At 39.3% G+C, this 21,626-nt stretch overlaps 1 protein-coding gene across 2 annotated transcripts; it reads right to left on the reverse strand.

Annotated features, from left to right (window-relative positions):
- Positions 1-2,051: 2,051 nt before the first annotated feature.
- SMAD5 (SMAD family member 5) lies at positions 2,052-21,334 on the reverse strand. 2 transcript variants are annotated; one of them, XM_060765323.2, is made up of 8 exons: positions 21,077-21,334; positions 16,372-16,889; positions 15,636-15,698; positions 15,258-15,509; positions 10,680-10,799; positions 9,665-9,886; positions 8,338-8,594; positions 2,052-8,098 (listed from the first exon to the last, which is right to left on the reverse strand). In XM_060765323.2, the coding sequence occupies exons 2-8, from the start codon at positions 16,772-16,774 to the stop codon at positions 7,955-7,957; spliced, it is 1,461 nt and encodes a 486-aa protein (XP_060621306.1). In that variant the 5' UTR covers positions 16,775-16,889; positions 21,077-21,334; the 3' UTR covers positions 2,052-7,954. The 2 variants fall into 2 exon arrangements, with proteins under 2 accessions (XP_060621306.1, XP_060621307.1); XM_060765324.2 differs by lacking the exon at positions 15,636-15,698.
- Positions 21,335-21,626: the final 292 nt, after the last annotated feature.

The following is a 21,626-nucleotide window of genomic DNA, read 5'->3' on the forward strand; positions in this document are numbered from 1 at the left end:
ATGCATGCCATGCCTTTCCAGAAAGCTCAAATTTCTTAAGCAAGCTTGAGAGTCAATGATTTAAGAATCCAATTAAAATTGATTAGCTTGCTAGCCAAGCCTCATTGATAGTCTGCATTCTTTAAGTGTTTTACATGCAGGCAGTGGATTATGTGAGATAAATAATAAGCTCTGTAAATATTTTGTCAACTTGGCTCCAAGCTTTGATTTGAAGCTGTTGGCACATTACAATGGAATATTCAACTTTTCCTTCTTTCCTTTGTCTGTCACACACCCCTATTTTCCTGTAAATCTATTATGTGGCATCTAATGGTAGCCTGGTATTAGCCGCCCTGAGTCCCTCCTTGGAGGTGAAAAGGACGGGATACAAATGCTCAAAATAAATAGGCCAATCTAAAATTCTGTAACTTAATGCTTGCTGATTGATGGTGCCAACAATTAGGTCAAAGGTAGTAGTATCCACTGTAATGTAGGAATTTTTTTATGCATCAATAAATCCATCCTAAAATATTTTTCCCTGCTCCACTTCATACTACCTCTACTTAACAATTTTGAGAACTCCAAGAGCTCTGGTGTTTGGATAGAATGGATAAGCAAATGGTAAGAGATTCAGTAACCAGGGTCAGAAATCACACAGCCCTCCAAATATTGTTGGGTTACAGCTACAGTAGGTCTAGGCAAAACAGTCAATGTTCCTAGGGAGGCTTTGCCAACATGGCCTAGGCTAGGATTTGAGCTGCAGAAGACCTTCCTGAAACTAAGAATTGTTCAACAATGGGACATGCTGCCTTGGAGTGTGGTGATGTCTCCTTCTCTGCGGTTTTCGAAGTCTGAATGGCCATTTGTTTAGGGTGTTTTGTGTATTCCTGCATGGCACTGTGCTTGGACAAAATGGCCCATGTGGTATCTTCCAACTGATTCTTTAGTAAGATTTGATCCTATTTCAATCCATATCCAGAACTAAAGATTATGTATGTGCATCTAAATATTCCAACCAGTTCTAGCCATGCTTCTGATCAAAAGATGAATAAAGTGTGCCCTTTCATTTAGTTAGGATTAACAAATGATGTGAACCTGTTGCACAACAGAGAGAAAACAAACCAGTCCAAGACATTTTGCTGCCAGATTGAGAAAGAAATATTGAATATGCTTTTTCCCCATTCATAGTTTGGCACATGAACCACATAATGCCACAAACCCATCTTCCTATGTCTGACAATAAAACTACAATCGAAATACAATTTTATGCAATGATGTCATTCAAAACAATAACCAGTTCATTCCTTCATGTGTAAATGTGTCCCTCCAGTCTCCCTTCACCTCGAGATGTTTGCTGCCTCCCTTCCGAGATCTCAGTTGCCAGCAATGGTGCTCCGCCAACCCTTTGTCTGGCTTATATCTTCCTCACCTGATTATTATTATTATTATTATTATTATTATTATTATTTCAACTATTTGGACCCCACCCTTCTCAACCCCCAGAGGGACTTGGCAGCGGCTATGCTGTATAGTAGAGCCTTAGTGCACCCATGCCTCCAGCATTCCCCTATGGCTCTTGAGGATTCAGTCCTTCGCTTTCTGACCCTCTCACCTTACTGTCCACTTCATCCACTCTGATCTTTTCTTCTTCCCTTTTGCTACTTTTCACTCATCTTTTAACCTACACATCTTTTAACAATTCCAGCAACTAGTTCAGGCAACTAGTGCAAATCTACTGAATGACACCACTGCTTTTAATACACCTACAGCTATAAGTGGAAGCCACCTCTCCCCTGACATTCAGGTTTCCAAGCATATTGGGAATGGAACTTAATATACATAAGGTTAATAAAAATAATTCAGTTACAGTGCTATTGGACACAAACCTAGCAATACTCCAAGTGGTTTTGGGATACAGTGGTGACAGGCCCACAAAATGGAGATCCAAATGGTAAAGATGTAGGTATGTAGACTCTATTTGGCTAACGTATGACTTTTTAAAAACTATTACCTTAAACCTGGACATCATTCCTTGAAGAAGCTCTAGGTTTCTATTCATGCCAGACTAGAAGTTAATTCTAAAAAGAACTTATTTATTTAGATTGCAAAAATAAACACCTTAATACAGTCAAAAACAACTGCAGTGTAGGCACTCTGAGGAATAAAATTAAATCCTGTTGCTAGAATGACACTTCTTGTAGTGTAAACAGAAGCACGGAGGTTATATCTATAATATAAACTGACACATCATTCGTCAAATAACAAGGTTAGCATACATAACATGAATCATTGTCTGAATTTCAATGATAGTTTCTCAGATAGATATCAAAGCTAAACGAGTAGTCACATGTCCATTAATGAAACATATTTTAATTTTTTTATTAAAAAATACTCCTACCTAGCAACAATTCCAGTAACAAAAAACTTAGCTTTCTATTTTATTTCTTAAGGCAATCTGAGGAAGAAACAGTTAAAATGTCTGCCTATTATAAAGTTTAAGACGGTTCATCCACAAGTAAACATGAGTAATACTGCCAAATAATACATGGTTTGAAAACAAAAACCAATAACAAAACCAGTATTTTAGATGTAGATTATCAGAGTAAGGCAAAAGTGATGCTATGAGGGAACACAAGTTTTGGGTGAAGAAGGTTCAAAATTATAAGTCCGGCATGCTTACTGTGAAAATGTCAGCCTAAATTCAACACTTCATTATAAGGTGTTTGCTAATACATCCGAACTTTTCCCATCTCTAAACCTGATGAGATGCCACTTAAAAATCTGTTTCACAATATTTTCCAAGTCTCCAGAGCAGATTTTGAGATTCCAAGGGAGGGGGAGATTGCAAGTAGACAAGCAATTGTCCCCCTCTGGAAGCTGTTATGAGCAGAACAACTTTGTTAGACCCAATCCGAAGTCATGAAAATGAAAGCAATGAATGGTAAGGGGGCTGAGAAAAGTTCAAATACATCCTATAATACACTTTGGTCCTTTAGCAACCCGGCTGTTGTCAAATTCAATAACAATCACATACAATTAGAGTGATTTCAGCTGTAAAAACAAGCAGGATTCAAGCATTATTTACTGTGTGTTAAGCCATAAAAGTGAAGAAAGCGACTGCATTCTTCTCATCTGTTATTGGTTCTATCAATTCAGATCTGTTCCGCTTGCCACATTACATAGTTTTCTCCTATTTAGACTTAAAGGAGGGCAGGGCAAGTAACCTGCCCTTTCCCCATATACTGATTTAATCCATAGAGATAAAAGTCTGAGTAGGATTTAAATTAAGTTGGGACACAGACAGGAAAATAGGGTGCCAACTACCCTAATGCCCACCAAAAACCTTATGGACAATTACTGTAAGACCTTTCAGCACATATTCCTTTTGAACGAATATTACTGGCTAGTATCCTGATCCCTAACTTCCCTTAAAAGAGATAACAAGAGGCCAGTTTAAATGGGATTATAATTTGGATTAAAGTAATTTGACAGCAATTCTCCTTACTTACTTCCAAGCATGACAGATAGTGACTTCACTTGTGGTAAAAAGAAAACCTATTCATGTGAACCATGAGCAATGAATTATAAACATTCATAAATAACTGGTGCAAATATTCTTAAACAGCCACTGCTACAGCAGAGCAAAGAAAGTGGCAAATCAAAATTATGGTAACAAATTATGGAAAGAGGAATCTAAGTAAAAGGCACTGTGTTGCATACACATTAAAAGTATATTCTTCCCATCTCAAAACAGAAATCCAATAAAATGCACTAACCATGCTCTCATCAGGAGGACTACATACATTTGACTGCAGATCTGTAGCAATATTATTGAAACTGTATGTAAAATGCCCAGAATAATTTACTCAAAACAGCATATATCAGCAAGTACACCAACCACTGGTAATTAAACATATATTAAGTCATTTGATAGCTTAAATAGTTGAAATCTAAAAGAGAATTAGTTCCACAAATCTGATTTCTTCTTTATAGAGGAGCAATAAATGAAGGCATTTTATGAATTTTATTAGATAAGGCTTTATGTGTGATAATTGTTTTATAGACTTATGTTGTTTTATGGGCAGCACTTGAAGTGCTTCTGTGAGTTGCATTGAATCCCTTCGGAGAGATGGTGGTGGGGTACTACTACTACTAATTATTATTATTGTCATCATTATCATCATCTCAGTGGACCTTCTGCAGAACTTCCCAGTGGATCCTTGCCCTTAACTAGTACTGTGCTCAGTAAAGGCAAGAAAAGGATCAAGCTCTAAGAATCAAACAGCTGCCTGAAATTTATGATGACAAAAGAAAAAGTTTTTAAAATCTGATGAAAATTTTTGAAATAAAAAAAACATAACTCTTTTAAAGCTCTGGAATATGGTGAAAATCAGTTTAATTTTACTTTAAGGTAGTTCTCAACCTGTAAGTCCCCAGATGTTTTGACCTTCAACTCCCAGAAATCCCAACAACTGGTAAACTGGCTGGGATTTCTGGGAACTGTAGGCCAAAACACATGGAGACCCACAGGTCGAGAACCACTGCTTTAAGGCAACTGCAAAACATTTATCTTCATATGTAAACAATTGTATTTCTTGTCCTTGAACAATCTTTTTCGTCTCCTTACTCTCACAAAATGCCAAAACTCAGACTCATCCAATGAAGCCGAGTGATAAGAAATTCATGACACATAAAATGGAGCACTTCTGCACAAAGCATATAGATAAGCCATGAAGTTAATTACTACAAAACAAGGCAATGCCGAGCAGCTTGGTTTGTGAAAGGAGATTAGAAATATCTGTGAAGTCCACTGAGTCATGTTAAGATGAACACTACCTCCAGAGTAAGAACTGTGCTTCCAAATATCAGTCTCTGGAGTTATAGTAGCTTCCTGGGCTCCTCCCCACCCCATCATACATGAATTCCACGCTACAGAAAACTAGATATGATGTGGCTACTGCAGTAACCCAGACAAGTTAAACATGCATTACAATCTCCTTGTTTTCTGGTCTGGTGCTCTATTGCGGAAGGAGTGAGTGTGCACACATGTGGTTGGGGATATAGCTTATTCTGTCAAGTGGTACCAAATATGCTAGTTTTTGCCAGCAGATCTTGTTACCTGTAAACTAGTGAAAAAATGCCTCCTGTAATTAAACCAGTATGAATATAAAGTACAAGCAGTATAACCAACCTGGGTAATACCTGATGTACCACGCAACCTGACCAGTCAAATGTCTGCTTTCTGAGGACATGCTGTTTAGTGTTGTAGCACTGTCACACTCTTATTCCACATTTTCTTAATTTACTTGGCATATACCTCTGAGACAGGCATTTACCTATCAATTTAACTAGCTGTTCAATTGATCTTTTTAGTGTGTAAGACATTCAATGAAATGCCCATTCCTCAAATCTATACTTTCAGCTCAATGACGTAAAGGGACTTCCACAGCAGTTTGATTCTGATAGCTTTCCTTCATTCATTCTATGCCCTGAACACAGCCCATCCCTATTTTTTTCACTGACCATGTGGTAAAAAAATAGTTTCTTGGAAGAGCAGCTCAAAAGTTGCTAATATTGCATTGTTGTTGTTTCTTTTGGCATCCTCCTCTGACCTTGGTCATTTCTAAATGTGGTGAACAGTCTGTGGATGTCACAAAGTCCTCCCATTTTTTCTTTTCATAACCTCAGTACCTTCACTTAGTTTTTCCCAGAGTGAATCACATTGGTGTACATTTGTTGCCTTGCCCCCTTTCATCAGAAAGGGTAGCGGTTTCTTATCTGAGTGTTAACATCAATTTCTTGGCATCATGTTTCAATCACAAAATGGAAAGGGACCTTTTTTTGTCCCATTATATTACATTGTGCGGAAAAAACAACAACCCCACCTACAACTTGCCTGAAAAAAGAAATGGTTGACAGATGCTTGAAGACACTATTCAAAGCTATTCAGTATAAAATGCCTATGTCTTGCTCTGTGTGAATGCTCCAAGACTCTAAAATGTCCCATTTGAAAGGACGAGCGTCAATCAGCTTCTATCCTCATACCCTAGATTTCTTTGACAGAAGTATTGTATCAGAAATACTTTAAAATAACCCTCTATCTGCTAGAGGAGAAGGAAGGCATCAAACCTCGGTAAGAACACATAATTCTCGATTTTAACGGAGTGATCAAACATAACCTATGCCAAGACAAGCCACATTTCAGATCTGTACGATTTATTTTGCCTATCACTGGGAGGTCAAGGAAAAACATAAAGCACAAAAGGTTTCATCTCAGTCACTAGAAATGCCACAAGGCCTTATACCTACTAAACTGATTCCTGAACTCTAAGGAGCAGATATGCTTCCTCCTCTCTGTTCCTTTAAAGAAAATCTAATGTTCTGTATTAAGTTCTGTTATTTTTTAATGTGTTTGGCTGGAATCCATACAGAACTACAGTTAGGTCATCCTAAGTAATTAGAAGCATATGCTTAATTACTATTGTGAAAGGAAAAAAATATCACCAAGAGTACCTTGGACCTTCTTCCTTACAAAAAAAAAAATGAATTTATTCCACATGGCACTAAGTATTGCTTCTAGTTCCTGAAAAGAACCAATTAAAAGATGCAACAACAACACACAGGTATTTTTGAAGAAAGCCCTTCATAGCTTAGCATAAGGCTATGATTTAAATATGTTGCTGTTTGAGAAGAGAGATTGTCAGACACACAACACATCTAGAGAATCTGGAGTTCCATCGGAAATAGTCATATAAGAGTTGGCTGTGACGCAGGCATGCATCTTCCTAACTTATCCAATGAACAAACATTCTTGAAAGGATTCTAATTATTTCAACATATACGAATTTACACATTCACTGCGACCATCTCTATTTCTGTTAACTTATTAAGTGGAATTAGTAACAGTGAATGATGTACAGACTGAGAACTCTAGTGTCATATTACGGTCACAGAGCCTGTGAGATTAAGATCAATGACACTCAAAAGATTCCAGAGTCAAGAGGCGACTATTTTTTTAGTTTTCATGAAGGGCCTGGTCTGCACAGCAATCTTGAGAAGTAAACATTCTGTACCACTTTCTGAAGCAAGATTTCTAATACTGTAGTTATAAAAGTGAATTACAAAAGGAGCAAAACTAATACTGCAAAACAGCAGTAGTGTGAAGTTAGCAACCCTTCAAGATACTATGTAAATGCAAAAAATAATCCTTGCAGCATAACTAGCAAAACGGTAGCATTCTGCACTCTGATACAAGTGAATTGCTTAAAAGGCTACATTTCAAAAATGTCTCATACACACCAAGTCCGAGTCAAGAGAAAATACTGACTAGGCTAAATAAGATACTTCCTTGAATTAAATGCCTGTTCAGAACAATGATTCAAGAAGCAATCCGCACATTTATCTGGAAGTCTCACAGAGGTCCTTCAACTTAATCACACTGACCTGGGGTGAAGGTCAAATTGCCCTTGTTTATGGCAGAACTTGCAAGGATGCATTCTAATAGCGCTACCAGTATCAAGTGTTTTTCAACACACATATATCAGAATCACATTATCATAAATGCTAAAGGCAACCTTGGGTGTAATAAAGCTAGTTTCATGGACTTCGTCATCAATGTAATTTTACATGAGCATTAAAACAGTCTGCAAGTGGGAAATACATGTAATCAGCAAAAAGATAGTGTTTTCTAATTTCAGTTCAGCAGAGTGTTCCAAGAAGACATAGTAAATGTTTCCAGTGGAGCCAATTTTTTAAATATGTCTAGAAAGGCAAAACAAGTTTCCTCCAAACGTGACTGTTTCTTTTAATTATCAAAACAAAAAAGTAAAATGGTAATAAAAAAACAAAATTGGTCATCATTAGGACAAGACAGCTAACATGTGGCCCATTCTTACAGTATCCACACTGGAAGTTTCTGTAGAATTTTTTAAAAAATGGTCACTAAAGTTATGGTTGTTGAAGAAATACTTCCGCACTATGAAACAGAAGAGATGGGATTTAGTGGAGAACCCATTTGAGTAAGTACTTTATCCAGCCACTGCAAAGGTCCATGAAGATGTATTTCTATCCAGCATGGGGTACTTGTAACATCTTGTCGGTGATATTCTGCTCCCCAACCCTATAAAATAAACACATATTGAATGAGAGTTAGATCTGAAATAAGTCATGTAGATTTGTAGTCAATTTATGTTAAAAAGCAACAAATTTATTATGGGATGATACTACTGCAAACTATAGCCCATATCATCTGATTCAGTTGCTATATGGCTCATCAATATTTTATTTTATAGCAAGCTTATATGGCTACTCCTTTTAAAAGAGTTACATAAATTTTATTATAAATAAACCACACCTTACCTTTACAAAACTCATCCGAATTGTACACATTTTGGTGAGCTCATATACCGCCTCAAACCCATGATTGACGGACTGAGCTAGAAGCTGGGCAAATTCCTGATTATTAAAAATCTTGAGGCTGCAGCCACTAGGAATCTTGCATACAGTTGTGGGATGAAATCCATGATGGTAATTACAATTCCGGCTCTGTACAAATATGCTGCTGTCACTCAGGCATTCGGCATAGACCTCTCCACCAACATAGTACAAATGGACACCTGAGGAAGGGGAGAGAAGCACCAAACATTTAATAGAAGCAATTATAGCTCCTCACTTTTAAGTCAGATTGGTTTCAAGAAGACTCCAGTTTCATTTCACAAACCCAGTATCTTATTAGCCACTAGAGGTCCCCCTTCCATCAATTACAGAACAAGGTGCTTCAATACATAGCTTGGGATTGGGGATTGTCCAGCTCTACTGAAGTAGCTGAGCTGCACTCCTAAAATCCATCACAATGGGCCACAACAGGTGATTCCCAACCTTTGGTCCTAAGTGTGTTTTGAACTCCAGCTCCCAGAATTCTTTACAGCTGGCCAAACAGGCTGAGGCATCGAAAAGTTGAAATCTCAAACACCTAGAAGACCAAAGGTCATGAACCACTGGTATGCTGGCTCAGTTTACTAGGAACTGCAGTCCAGGACAATTGGGAGAATGGTCTAATTCCCACCCCTGAAAAAGATATTCTCATGTCCTGTTGGTAGGAAACCTATTAGCAATATCATGATTGTTATGAAAAAGCAGCTATTTTATGTGATACATAAGAAATTGTATTTCAAATTCTATGAGATGATACTGCACTTTTTTGTTCTTTTTAAAAGGTTTCAAATATAATATGAATTCAAGGTATCTTTCCTTGCCTTCTCTAACCTGCCATCTTTATAAATCCAACTCAAGACTTAGACTTTCTCTTCCTCCCATTAACTCAGATTTGTTTATTTAAAATGGCTTGTTATACTAGCACCAGGGAACCATTTCTACACAAAACCCTCAAATGTGTACACTATGAACAAATGTTTCAAAAGTGGTTGCAGTATTTGTAAACCTTACAGGCTGTGAAATAAATCCTAAAGGGTAAAGTTGGAATAAGAATAGGAAATTCCATGATACAGTGTTTCACTACATAAACCAGTTAAATGTTTTATTAAAGTTGGCATGGCATTTTTTGACTGGCTGGTGCAAGTTTACACTGTTTCAATTTCTTGCCTTTAATTACATGACTTCATTTACTGAAATTGCAGCTCAGTAAAGCAAGTTGCTTATGATCAAACAAATGACACTTCCACGTTACCTTTTCCAATGTGTCTCCGGGTGTTCTCAATAGTTGAGTTGCGATTAACGTTGGAGAGCAAACCTAAGCAGAATCGGTTTTTGTTGTTAGAAGGATCTGTAAATCCATCTACTAAGATACTAGTGGAAGATGCATGAAAAGCCTCCCCAACTCGGTTGTTTAATTCATAATACACAATTGAGCACCAGTGCTTGGGTTCTTCATAGGCCACAGGGTGAACATCTATGAACAAAAACAATGAACATGGTCATTTTCAGCAGTTATCATCTATTATAGGATCCCCCAACACGGCAACCCCCAGATTTGCTAGGCTATTCCTCCATTTCCTGAACTAGATGTAGAATAATGGAATCCATAGTCCAACACAATTAAAAGTGCAAAGGCTTAATTTACACCTTTTCTCATGCAAAATAGTACTTAGCATTAATGATTCTTTCCTAATGGTTTACAAAACTTCAAGCATTTTCCCAGCAATCACCCCCAAATGAGTACTATTGCCTTTATATTACAAACAAGGAGTGAACTACAAAGACAGACTTTGTCCACCTTCCACTGGATAGCTGACCTGAGATATGAACATTTCATTTGGGCATGTATTTCATAATCATAAACTACAGTAAAAAGGTCAATGGTTGAAGTTCTGTTGTATTTCTGAACATCCTGAGCAGCCAGATTGATACATATGCAGGGCACAGCTTTCTCTGAAGTGAAATTACTTCCAATGATGGTGTTACATGTTGCCCATTCATTGCTTAGTTTCTATGGCAGGAATACACATCACAGAGTCCTCCAGATGTTATTGGACTGAATGTCCAAGCAGCCCCACTCAACATAGCAAAAGCCTCAAAATGCTGGGAATTAAAATTAAACAACTTCTGGAGGATCTAAAGGAAGAAAGGTAATCGGAAAAAATAAGTTTGGTGTCAGGCTATATTTCCAAGCAGCTACTGGCACTGGCAAAATATCAACAATGGCAAAATACTACTAAAACTAATAAATACATTATTTGCCTTACCTCTGTTAGAAATGTTTGGCATTATCTGAGGGATCATATTATTGCTTGTGTCCATAGATTGTGATGTATCTTGCCCCATTTGATCTTCAGGAGGCATATAAGCAGGAGGTGGTGTATCTGCTATAAAGAAAAGTTAGGAATTCTGGAGTGAAGAAAATATATTTTATGCTACACAATCAGAATTCCTCTTCATTGCTTCCAAAATTAATGGTTTCTTCTCATTTTGGTGACATTTGTATTCTCTGTATTGTCGAAGGCTTTCATGGCTGGAATCACTGGGTTGTTGTAGGTTTTTCCGGGCTATATGGCCATGTTCTGGAGGCATGTTCTGGAGGCAATGAACATGGCCTTATAGCCCGGAAAAACCTACAACAACTCATTTGTATTCTCTACCTTACTCCATTTTCCTGCTGTAACATTTTGACTATTCCTCTATAAATAAACAGGCAGTCCTTGAGTTACAAACATCTGACTTACAAATTACTCATAGTTAAGTACAGATGAGACAACAGGAAGTGAGAGAAATCTACCCCTAGTAAGGAAAATTCACTCCTGAAAGAGTTATCTTGGAGAAAGGATTCTCCACTGAAGCTTTATTACAAGTCCTTGTTTCAACAACAAGCCAAATTTCTCTCTCTCTCTCTCTCTCTCTCTCTCTCTCTCACACTCTCTCTCTCTCTCACACACACACACACACACTTGACTGGATTCACACTTAAAAAGGAACCCCAGGTGGCACAAAGGGTTAAAGCGCTGGAGCTGCTGAACTTGCTGACCAAAAGGTTGGTGGTTCAAATCCAGGGGGCGAGGTGAGCTCCCGCTGTCTGCCCCAGCTTCTACCAACCTAGCAGTTTGAAATCATGCAAATGTGAGTATATCAATAGGTACCACTCTGGCCGGAAGGTAATGATGCTCCATGCAGTCATGTTGGCCATATGACCTTGGAGGCGTCTACGGACAACGGCGGCTCTTCAGCTTAGAATTGGAGATGGTCACATCCCCCCCCCCCCCCCCCCCACGAGTTGGACACAAGTAGACTTAATGTCAAGGGGAAAGCTTTACTTTTCACATTTAAAAATGTACCTGTTCCAACTGACATACAAATTCAACTTAAGAGCAAACCTACAGAATACATTTTGTCTGTAATTTGGGGACTCCCTGTACTCCAAAGCAGATTGAAAACATTAAAAGGAATTTTATAGCACCTTTGAGAATGAGAGTTAGTCGTTATGGCACAGGATTCTTTCATACATTATGTCACAATTTGTCTGCATGTAGCACTCTTAAATCCAAATGCTACGTATCTTCCCTGTCGCTGTTCACTGTATACACAACCAAGCAAGAATGTCACTCACATACATCCCACACTTTTGAAATATATACTGTATGACTGGAAGATGTTCTGAAACAAATTTAAGGACCTCATCACACTAGAGAACGAATCCACTTTAAATCTGGTTGCTGCCTCCTGCGGAATTCTGAGGTTTGTAGTTTAGAGAGGAGCCTTTAACATCCTCACTAAACTACAAACCCCAGAATTCTGCAGAAGGCAGAAACTGGATTTAAAATAGATTCATTCTCTAGTGTGAGGTAATTAAGAGACAGTGCAGAGGGCTAAAAGGGTAAAATGTTTTTACTGCTAGTATTATACTGGGTTTAGGTCTGAATGTTCAAATACTTGGAAGTAATTCATTGACACAATGTGATCCAACCCAAAGTGAACATATTTTAAATTATCAATGCTCTGCTAATTCTAATTTTGGCATTTAGATCAACATTACCATCACCACTCTCTACCTCTCCCCAACCCTATGACACACAATGGAATCCCTCTAAAAACCTCATATTAATTTCTATTCCAATACCAGTCTGTCTAAGCTTTTTCTTTCCATCCTCCCTTCTGTTTTTACTTCTCATCCATTTACACAATCAATTGAAGCACCTTCAGAAGGCCTCCTTGCATATTCTGCAATTTTCCATTGCTTTAGTGCAAGGGTGGGCAATTGACAGTGACTCAGGACTGAATCTCCACTCCACAGGAACTTGGGAAACCACGCCCTAAACTTCTTTATTTTTCCCTTTAGTAAAAAAAAAAAAAAGTAAATCCCACTCATTTCCTCAGAAGCATTCCCTTTCTAGCAGCCTTCCTTCTCCTGTCAGGCAGAGGCTTTCTTCCTTCCCTCACACTATTTCTCCTCCATCCATGGTACAGCAGAACGAGACAGCATGAGCCTCACTCGCTCTTGCCACTTTTGAATTTTTTTTAAAAAAAATTAACACTGTTGCAGAGAGAACACTTTTATGCTCCATTTTCCAAACCTTTTGGTCTCCCTACTGGAAATGACTTTTTCTGCCTTTGTTGGGCAAAAAGTGAGTTGTCAACTCCTTGTGCTTGCAGGGAAAGCAAAATGAATCAGCAACACTGGGAATTAAGAGCTGCCATCTCTGCGATCACCACCATTGTCCATTTCTTTACCCTCTCCGTATCTATCATATCAATCTCCTATCAATCTAAGACTTAAAGGAGGAGCACAAAACAGGAAGTACTGTCATGCATTAACTACTGTCCCTTAATAACATTCTTGCATCCAGGGTAAGTTGCTCTTGCCATTACTTATGTAAAGCCTTATTAATGAGAGATGTTAAATGAAATAAACTGGAGAAATGCTGAAACTATACAGGTATGTTACACTATAGAATTTGATATGATCACTTGGTTTTTTAAATTTTAATTTGACACATGATTTTTAGCAGAGGGAAAACTAAATGTGCCGTTTTTACTTTCACAACAGCTCCCTCATTTTGTTCCTATCACAGATGCTCCTTCCATGCTATTTTTCTAAAACAAAGTCCACATGCTTCCAGACCTCTTCTGATTCATCACCCATTCCTCAAATCGCCTTTTCATCTCCCGACCCTTCTAACATGCTTTTATCTCAACAGTCTCCTCCAATCTGCTCCTAACTTCAATTTGGTTCCTACCCTCAGTATACCATTGTAACTATCTTCAGTGATGTTACCATCAAATCCCAAGTTCTCCACTTTGCTGTCATCGACATTTTAATTCTGTTTTATTCCCTGTTACATCTTTCTAATTCATATTTTAATGTTTTTATATGAGAACTCTCTTTCTCTATCCTCACTGAGGAAGCAAACTAGGGACCCACAGATGTCTATTCTCGGCACTCTGCCATCTTCTATCTACACACTTTCAGTCTAACCTCATCATATCTCAAGAATTCCAGTACTCCTTTATGTTGATGGCACCCAGCTCTGCCTCTATATACAAGCTGAGAATCCTTTATCTTACATGTTTGGGATCAGAAGTGTTATGGAATTTAGATTCTGGAATGCCTGTACAGGTTAAACATCTCTTATCCAGAATTCTGATATATTCCAGAATCCAAATTTGTCCGAAAAAGCAGCTGAGATATGACACTTTTGTTTTCTGATAGTTCAATTGACTCAAGCTTGGATTCCTTCTCCATTATGTATATATATACACATACAGGTATTCTAAAATCTAAAAATAATCCAAACCCAAATCCAAATCATGTTCATTTGCCCATGAAAAAATTGTCACTTTCCTAGTCTTGCTTAGACTACTGCCGTGCCATCCTTTTTGATCTACTATTTCACTTTGGTTCCCTCAACATTTTCCATAGCTTTACTGCCTTGATAAGTAACTTTAGATGATGAATGACCATGTAATGCCCTCCCTTATATTCACATACTGGCCTCCTATTCATTTACTATTTTTTTCGAAGCTTCCTTATCTTCAAACACTCTTACTGATCATTTTATCTATCCTCTTATACATATGCAAATCCATCGCATTCACACATCTGTTTCCACAACTTTTAAGTAACACAAGAGGTCCTCCTCCCTTGCAGGATGGCACCCTATTTATTTCCCTGTCTACTACATTTTTATTAAGCCTTTGGTAAAAGCACCATATCCCATCTGATCTTGGAGGATAAGCAGGGTTAGCTCTGATTAGTATTTGGATTGAAAACTGCCAATGAATATCAAGTGCTGAAAGATGTATTTCAGGGGAAGGAACTGGTAAATCCACCTCTCAATATCCTTTGCCTAACAAAACACTTTGAAATATATGGGGTCAGCCTAAGTAGACAAGCACACATAATCACCTAGTCTCCATGACGTTCTGCAACTAAACTCTAGTAGTAGCAAGAACAGCAACAATCATATTTGTTCTTTTTTACTTTCCTTCCTCTTTCTTTCTAGCTTTTAGTTTCTTCTTATTCTTTTTTCAATATAATACATATTGCTGCAAATAATTATATGGCTTACACTTTATCCAAATTCTTCATCTATGTCTTCAATCCCACCACCTATCCAGAAGAGTGCACATACACAATAGCCAAACTGTCACCTCAAATACATAAAAATATATTTGCCACTTTCAAACTTCTATCACTAGATTCATCTCCAAGCAGTTAAGTATTTTATTTGTAACAAGCAAGACAAACTCTGTAATAAATAAATATGTAATAAATAAATTTGGCTTCGTAATACAAATTTTACTTTTCAATAATTGTCACACGAAGTCTTTACCTGGTAGCTGAAATGGACTCGATGGTCCAGAGCTAGCTGGGGAATTTGGGTAGGTACTGCCGTCTGGAGATGGTGGATATGGACTATTTGGAGAAATAGGAAATGGAGTGCTGTTGGGTTGCTGGAACGATTCTGGAAATGTAGCATTGTGAGGCATATGCGGTTCATTGTGGCTTAGGTTTCTGAACTGAACCAAGAGGCTATGCTGTGGGTTGAATTCACTATGCCTAGGCACCAAGACTGGAGGTAAAACTGAAAAAAAGAGCAAAAGAAAAGAAGAACTAAATACATCAGAAGATTTCAATTCCCCATCCCACTGGTTACCAGCCCTTTAAATGAGAAAGACAGAGGAAGACGCACAAGCCATAAGCATCATACCTGGCAAAGCACTGCACTGCATTTCCCAGTTGGGAAAATTCTGGTTCTGTGCACCGTAGCAGCCTAGTAGAGTAAAGACATGTGTCCAACTGATAAATTGTGTAGTGGATGAATGACCCACCCCTGAATAACTGAGGCTGAACTAAAACAAATTGCACAGAATGCTAGAGAACACAGTGCACCAAAACTGTACTGTATCAGCAAAATCAACTGAATTAAGGAACGAAGAGGTTGAGGAGACAGAAATATCACACTGAGCATATGAAACAGGGGAAAGGGTAAAATAGAAACATTCACATCCTATGAATGTATGTGTGTGTGTGCTGCACATAAATCATGCATAAGGCTTTTATGTATTCATGGATGCAAAGCAGGTTTAGAAGAACAGCCAGTTATCAAGTTAGTAACAAGATCAAAAATTCTGTTTCAAACTGTATTAGATTTAAGAGATGGAGGCAACCCAAAACAAATATGCAGCATCAGTGTTCCTTTAGACTAGACGTGGGCAAACTTCAGCCCTCCAGGTGTTTTTGGGCCGAAGTTTGCCCATGCCAGCTTTAGACCCAACAGCTAAGATAACTTGGGGGGGGGGGGGGGGGAGAGACAGGGACCTGTATACTGTTAAGATCCAACAACCCCTTTAACACATTTGTACCAGGTCACCTTCTCAGTCATTAATTATTATTATTCAGTACATGAAAGTAAGTGAAAACAACATCATAACATTCAAACACACCTGGACTCTCCACCCTTTTGTAATGATATGGATTGATGCAGACTTCCTTCTGCTTGGATCCAAAAGGAAATTCACAAATGTCCAATGGTTTTAGCTCATGGTGACTCTGTAGATCAGGCCAACGCCATACACGACAGTAAATAACATGGGGGAGGCCTTTGCGGTGAGAAACTTGAAGTCGTCCATCTAATGAACGGGGAATTGTAACACATTTACTAGGTTGTCCAGGGCTGCTCAGCGCTTTCTCCAGCTCCTCCATAGCTCCTTTTTTCTTTTTGAGTTTTTTCACCAAGGCATCCACTGCTTTTTCTGCCCATTTTTCCTCTTCGTCACCTTGTTTCCAGCCCAACAAACGCTTTACAGCTGGGCTAGTAAAAGAGAACAGGCTGGCCATTGATGTCATTTGACAAGTCTTCAAGCAATTTTTGAACTAAATTTTAGATTCTCAGGCCCAAGAGTAGTTTTCTAACTGCAGCAACTGGTCTTTCTTAATCCAAGGAAAATATTCTTCTTAAGGCCTGTTAAAAATAATTAGAATCCATTAGTTGATGCCATATCTCTTCAAATACTAAAACAAAGAAATACAGAGTAACATATTTTTTAAAAGCCTATTAAATTTGTTTCAGATTTGACACAGACCCATCTACTGTCTTTTAATCTGCATTCATGTTTGTGTGTGTCTCTCTCACACACACTATTTAAACAGGAAAATCGATCTGGTGAAGATGACAATGGAAATTCTTTGAAGCAAAAATCCCTCCAACATTCTTTTATTGCATGATATTATAAAGCTGAAATATTTTTTAAAAAAACATTGAGCATAAGATCAAATTTATAGCACATAGAATTTTGATCACCCTTTTTACAACTGGACCTGTAAGGAGGTAAGTGCATACAAAAGGATGCAAAGAGCCCATTCAGTTATTAAGGGGAAATGTAACAATGAATACAATTATATATCCCAGAAGACTGGGATTGTACAACAGGAAAAAACAACAAAGAAGTATAAGCATTATTTGATCTTTCTAAATCTAGTATCAAATCCAAAGCTGATGTGGGGGGTAAACATTACTGGACATCTAAAAATGTCCACATGTCACAGCCAGCTGTGGAGCCCCCGGTGGCGCAATGGGCTAAACCCCTGTGCCGGCAAGACTGAAGACCGACAGGTTGCAGGTTCGAATCCAGGAAGAGGCAGATGAGCTCCCTCTATCAGCTCCAGCTCCTCCCATAAGGATGATAAAAACATCAAATCATCCAGGCATCCCTGGGCAACGTCCTTGCAGATGGCCAATTCTCTCACACCAGAAGCGACTTGCAGTTTCTCAAGTCGCTCCTGACACAACCAAAAAAAAAAAAAAAAACCCAGCCAGCTCTAGAAGTTCCTGGTTCTATTGCTCTTTGCTTGCACTACTTCCTCACTGATCATTTGTGCAGTGACCAGACTGAAGAGCCTGAGTACTCTGAAAACACCAGATCCTCTTGCTTGGAAACTAAATAAGGGCAGGTCTGGTGAGTGCTTGGAAGGGTGAGATTTAAGAAAATTCTATGAAATGTAGGGCATTCACATAAATTGACATAGGACTTGGAAGTACATGCATACCCCTCACATACAGCGAAGAGATGGAACAATATTGTTCATTACCTGTGTGGGCAGTGCCTGAACAAAGAGAACAAGTGAAAAAACAGCAGTGACAGCAACAAGGAAGATGTGGCCCTAAGTAAAGTCATCTTTGGGAGGAGCTACACTATAAAATTAATGCATTTTAACACTACTTTAATTGCCATGGCTCAATGCTATGGCATCATGGGAGTTGTAGGTTGGTGAGACTTCAGAGGCATTTGGCAAAGAAGACTAAACCTTTGTAAAAATTTTAACTTGCATGATTCCACAACATTGAGCCATGTCAGTTAAAAGTAGTGTCAAACTGCATGAATTATACAATGTAAATCCACCTTTATTCAGGAAACCTCCAGCACCTAATAGCAGCACTGTTCAGAACTAAATAAATGCTAAGGAAGATATAATTTTCAACAAACATCCATTTTAGCTCATTGTTCCAGAACAGAGTTATCATCTACCTTTATGCAATGCAGTGGACAGTAACAAATTGTTCCTTTTAAATCACTAACAAGATCTATCTGCAACTCTTTTTTAAAGCGAGTAATGATGACAAACGGAACTTGTGTGCTGTGTCAACATGTTGATAAGACCTCATAAAATCCCTGAAGAATACTCAACAAGTACAGACATAAGACAATAGGCAGCTGGCAAAAAGCAGGCGCTAAACAATGAGAAAGGATGTCAATAACAAAGTGGGTTCCGCTCCTGCTACAGAAACTGCCAAATATTGTCTTTGAGACTTCTTATAAACTACAACAAGTCCAAACAGAAAGCCTGTCATTTCAAACTTCAGTCACGTTTATGTTCTCCATCAAAATCAAGTTTCCCAGTTGCTTTCTCAAAAGCTGCCACCTCCAGGTGACCTAATGTCATGTGTCAGAATGATCAGGGGAACAGTTGTTACCTGTTTTTCCAGCTAAGGGAAAATAGCAGAGTGACCTACCTGCACTGACTTCCTCAGAAAGAGAAAACATGCAAAGGGAAGAGGAGCAGTTTGTCAACATCTGCATTTCACTCTCTCTGAATGCGGGTACAAAAGATTGCATGTCTAGACATGAGGCACACAAAGTAGATATCACCTGTGGCTAGGAAAATGGATCAGAGTGCCAGCCAGTCATGGTACTTTCAAAAAACACTACCAGACAAAACAAAAATGTCCCTATTCCCCATTCTAGCTGTATGAGTGTGAGTCCATAAGTGAGTCAGACACCTTTCCCGGTTCTCATGAATGGTAAATAAACCCATGCCTGGCCTGTATCCTTTTAAGACCACACCACACACACACTCAAAATGTCTTCTGGGCAGGACACAGAGTCATAGTAGGGCCACCATGTAGCTTTAGGTAAAGCCCAGCTGGTGTGCATTTATACACACCACTTCTAGATCTCATGAACACCCCTCATACACAGCGAAGAGATGGAACAATATGCCTGGCCTGTGTCCTTCCAGGAATTCAGATGGAGATTCACAAGACTGAATATGTACCTTAAGAAAAAATAAATAAAAGTAAATACTACATTTCAGGATATAGGAAACTTGGGGAAAATCACATGAAGATCCATTCAGTTAAGAAGGCCATTTCCTTGAGCTACCAAATCCAACCGACCCTCCCACCTCAAACCTGGAGTGATACAGGCCAGAAACACATTTACACCCATCTTTTTCCAGCTATTGCAGCTGCAGCAGCTGCAGCTGCATTTTACAGCTGTAAATAAGGACACAAACAAGACTGTAGTCATAACACAGCAGCACTATCCACCTGGGGTGTGTGTATATATATGCATATATGTTTGTGATTAATGGATCTTTGTGCAAGAAAGGACAATTTCCGCTGTTCCCTGAAGATTGGAGTATCTCTCATCCTAAATACTTGCCACCAGGACTGCTTTGAATTTTGGAATACCTGCATTTTCAGATATCCATATCTAAATATAATAATACAATAAAACAATAAACTTTTATTTATATTTATAAACATGAAATTCATTTATATTCCATACATACCTTACACACAATCCTTATCTTGAATTCCAAAACCCAAAATTGCCTACATGATTGATTAATATAGCAATAATATTTGTAATAATAAGAGCCACATCTTTTATTTCTAATCCATTAAAATAAACATATACGCATAACCTGATGATGTTATATATAACCTGATGATGTTATATGTTATATGTAAAACAATTCTATGCATGAGGCAAAGTTTGTTTGTATACACCAGGCATGGGCTAACTTGGCCCTCCAGGTATTTTGGACTTCAACTCCCACAATTCCTAACAGCCTACCGGCTGTTACGAATGGTGGGTGTTGAAGTCCAAAACGCCTGGCGGGTCAAAGTTTTCCCATGACTGATATACACTGAGCCATGAGAAAGCAAAGAGCTCATGATCTTAGCCACCCATGTGGGTAATTTCTGGGAATTTTGCAATTAGGAATAGTAGGTATTTATTTTCTGTATTTCTGCTCCAATTTATTTATTCATTTAATTACTATATTTATGTCGCACCTTTCTCCACGCCAGGAAGGGGGGGGGGGTTCAAGGTGGCTTATAGTTAGGTAACAAATGCCTTAACAACAATGTACAATTAAAATAAACATGTAAATTAAATTAAGAACAAAATCTTGTGAATCTCCATCTGCACTACAGACCAGGCAGGGTTTTTTATTTTATTTTTGTGAGATCTAGAAGTGCTTTGAGATTTGGGTACACTGGAGACCCACTTTGGTTTCTTTCTGCAGGCCAGGCGGGGCTTTAAGAGAAGCAGCATCAACACACACCAGATGGGCGAAACCCAAGGCCCTGGGCCGGCCCCGAGGTATAGACCAGGCATGAGCCAACTTGGGCCCTCCAGGCGTTTTGGACTTCAAAGTCCAAAACGCCTGGAGGGCCCAAGTTGGCCCATGCCTGGTGCTGATGACTACAATGGCGGAAAGAAGTTGGGATGTGCTTGCCGGCTCTTCCCGTTCCTTGCCTGGCCTGTGCGGCCCCCGGAAGGCCGGCCTCCCCTCCCCGCTTCAAAACAACCCCTTGCCGCCTTCTTCCCCAGGAGAACCCAACAAGGAGGGGCGCCTCACCCGGGCCTCAGCTGGCATCCAGCGCCGCCCGCCCCGCCGAAGGGGCAGGAAAGCAGGAAAGGGAGGCCTCTTTCTCCTCCCGGCAGCCAGGAAGACGGAAACCGACCCAATGGACTGCCCTTGCCGTTGAACTCCGGCCTCAGGCGGCGGCCCTCGGCGGGAAGAGAGCGGGAAGGCGCCCTTGGGCCACGGCGGAGAGGCTGAGGGATCCCCGGCGAGGAGGAGGAGGAGGGAAAGGCCACTGAGGCGCCGGAGGAGGAGGAGACGGGAAAGGGGAGGAGCCAAGCACGCTCAGCACGTGACACGGGACACAACGCGGCCGCCCATTGGCCCGCGGCCGCTGTCGCTTAGGCGTCCCCCGCCAATCCCGTGGCGAGGGGCGGGAGGAAGGGAAGTGGCCCAATCCCTAGGTCTAGGTCGAGTCCTAAGGAGGGAGCTCTCTCTCTCTCTCTCTCTCTCTCTCTCTTTCTCTCTCTTGTTGTTTGTTTTCTGTATTTATATTATTATTCAAATTCATGGCTGTTAGGGTGGAATGTCCCTATGCAACAGA

The sequence above is a fragment of the Anolis sagrei genome, chromosome 2 (assembly GCF_037176765.1).
Source record: "Anolis sagrei isolate rAnoSag1 chromosome 2, rAnoSag1.mat, whole genome shotgun sequence".
Classification (NCBI taxonomy): domain Eukaryota; kingdom Metazoa; phylum Chordata; class Lepidosauria; order Squamata; family Dactyloidae; genus Anolis; species Anolis sagrei.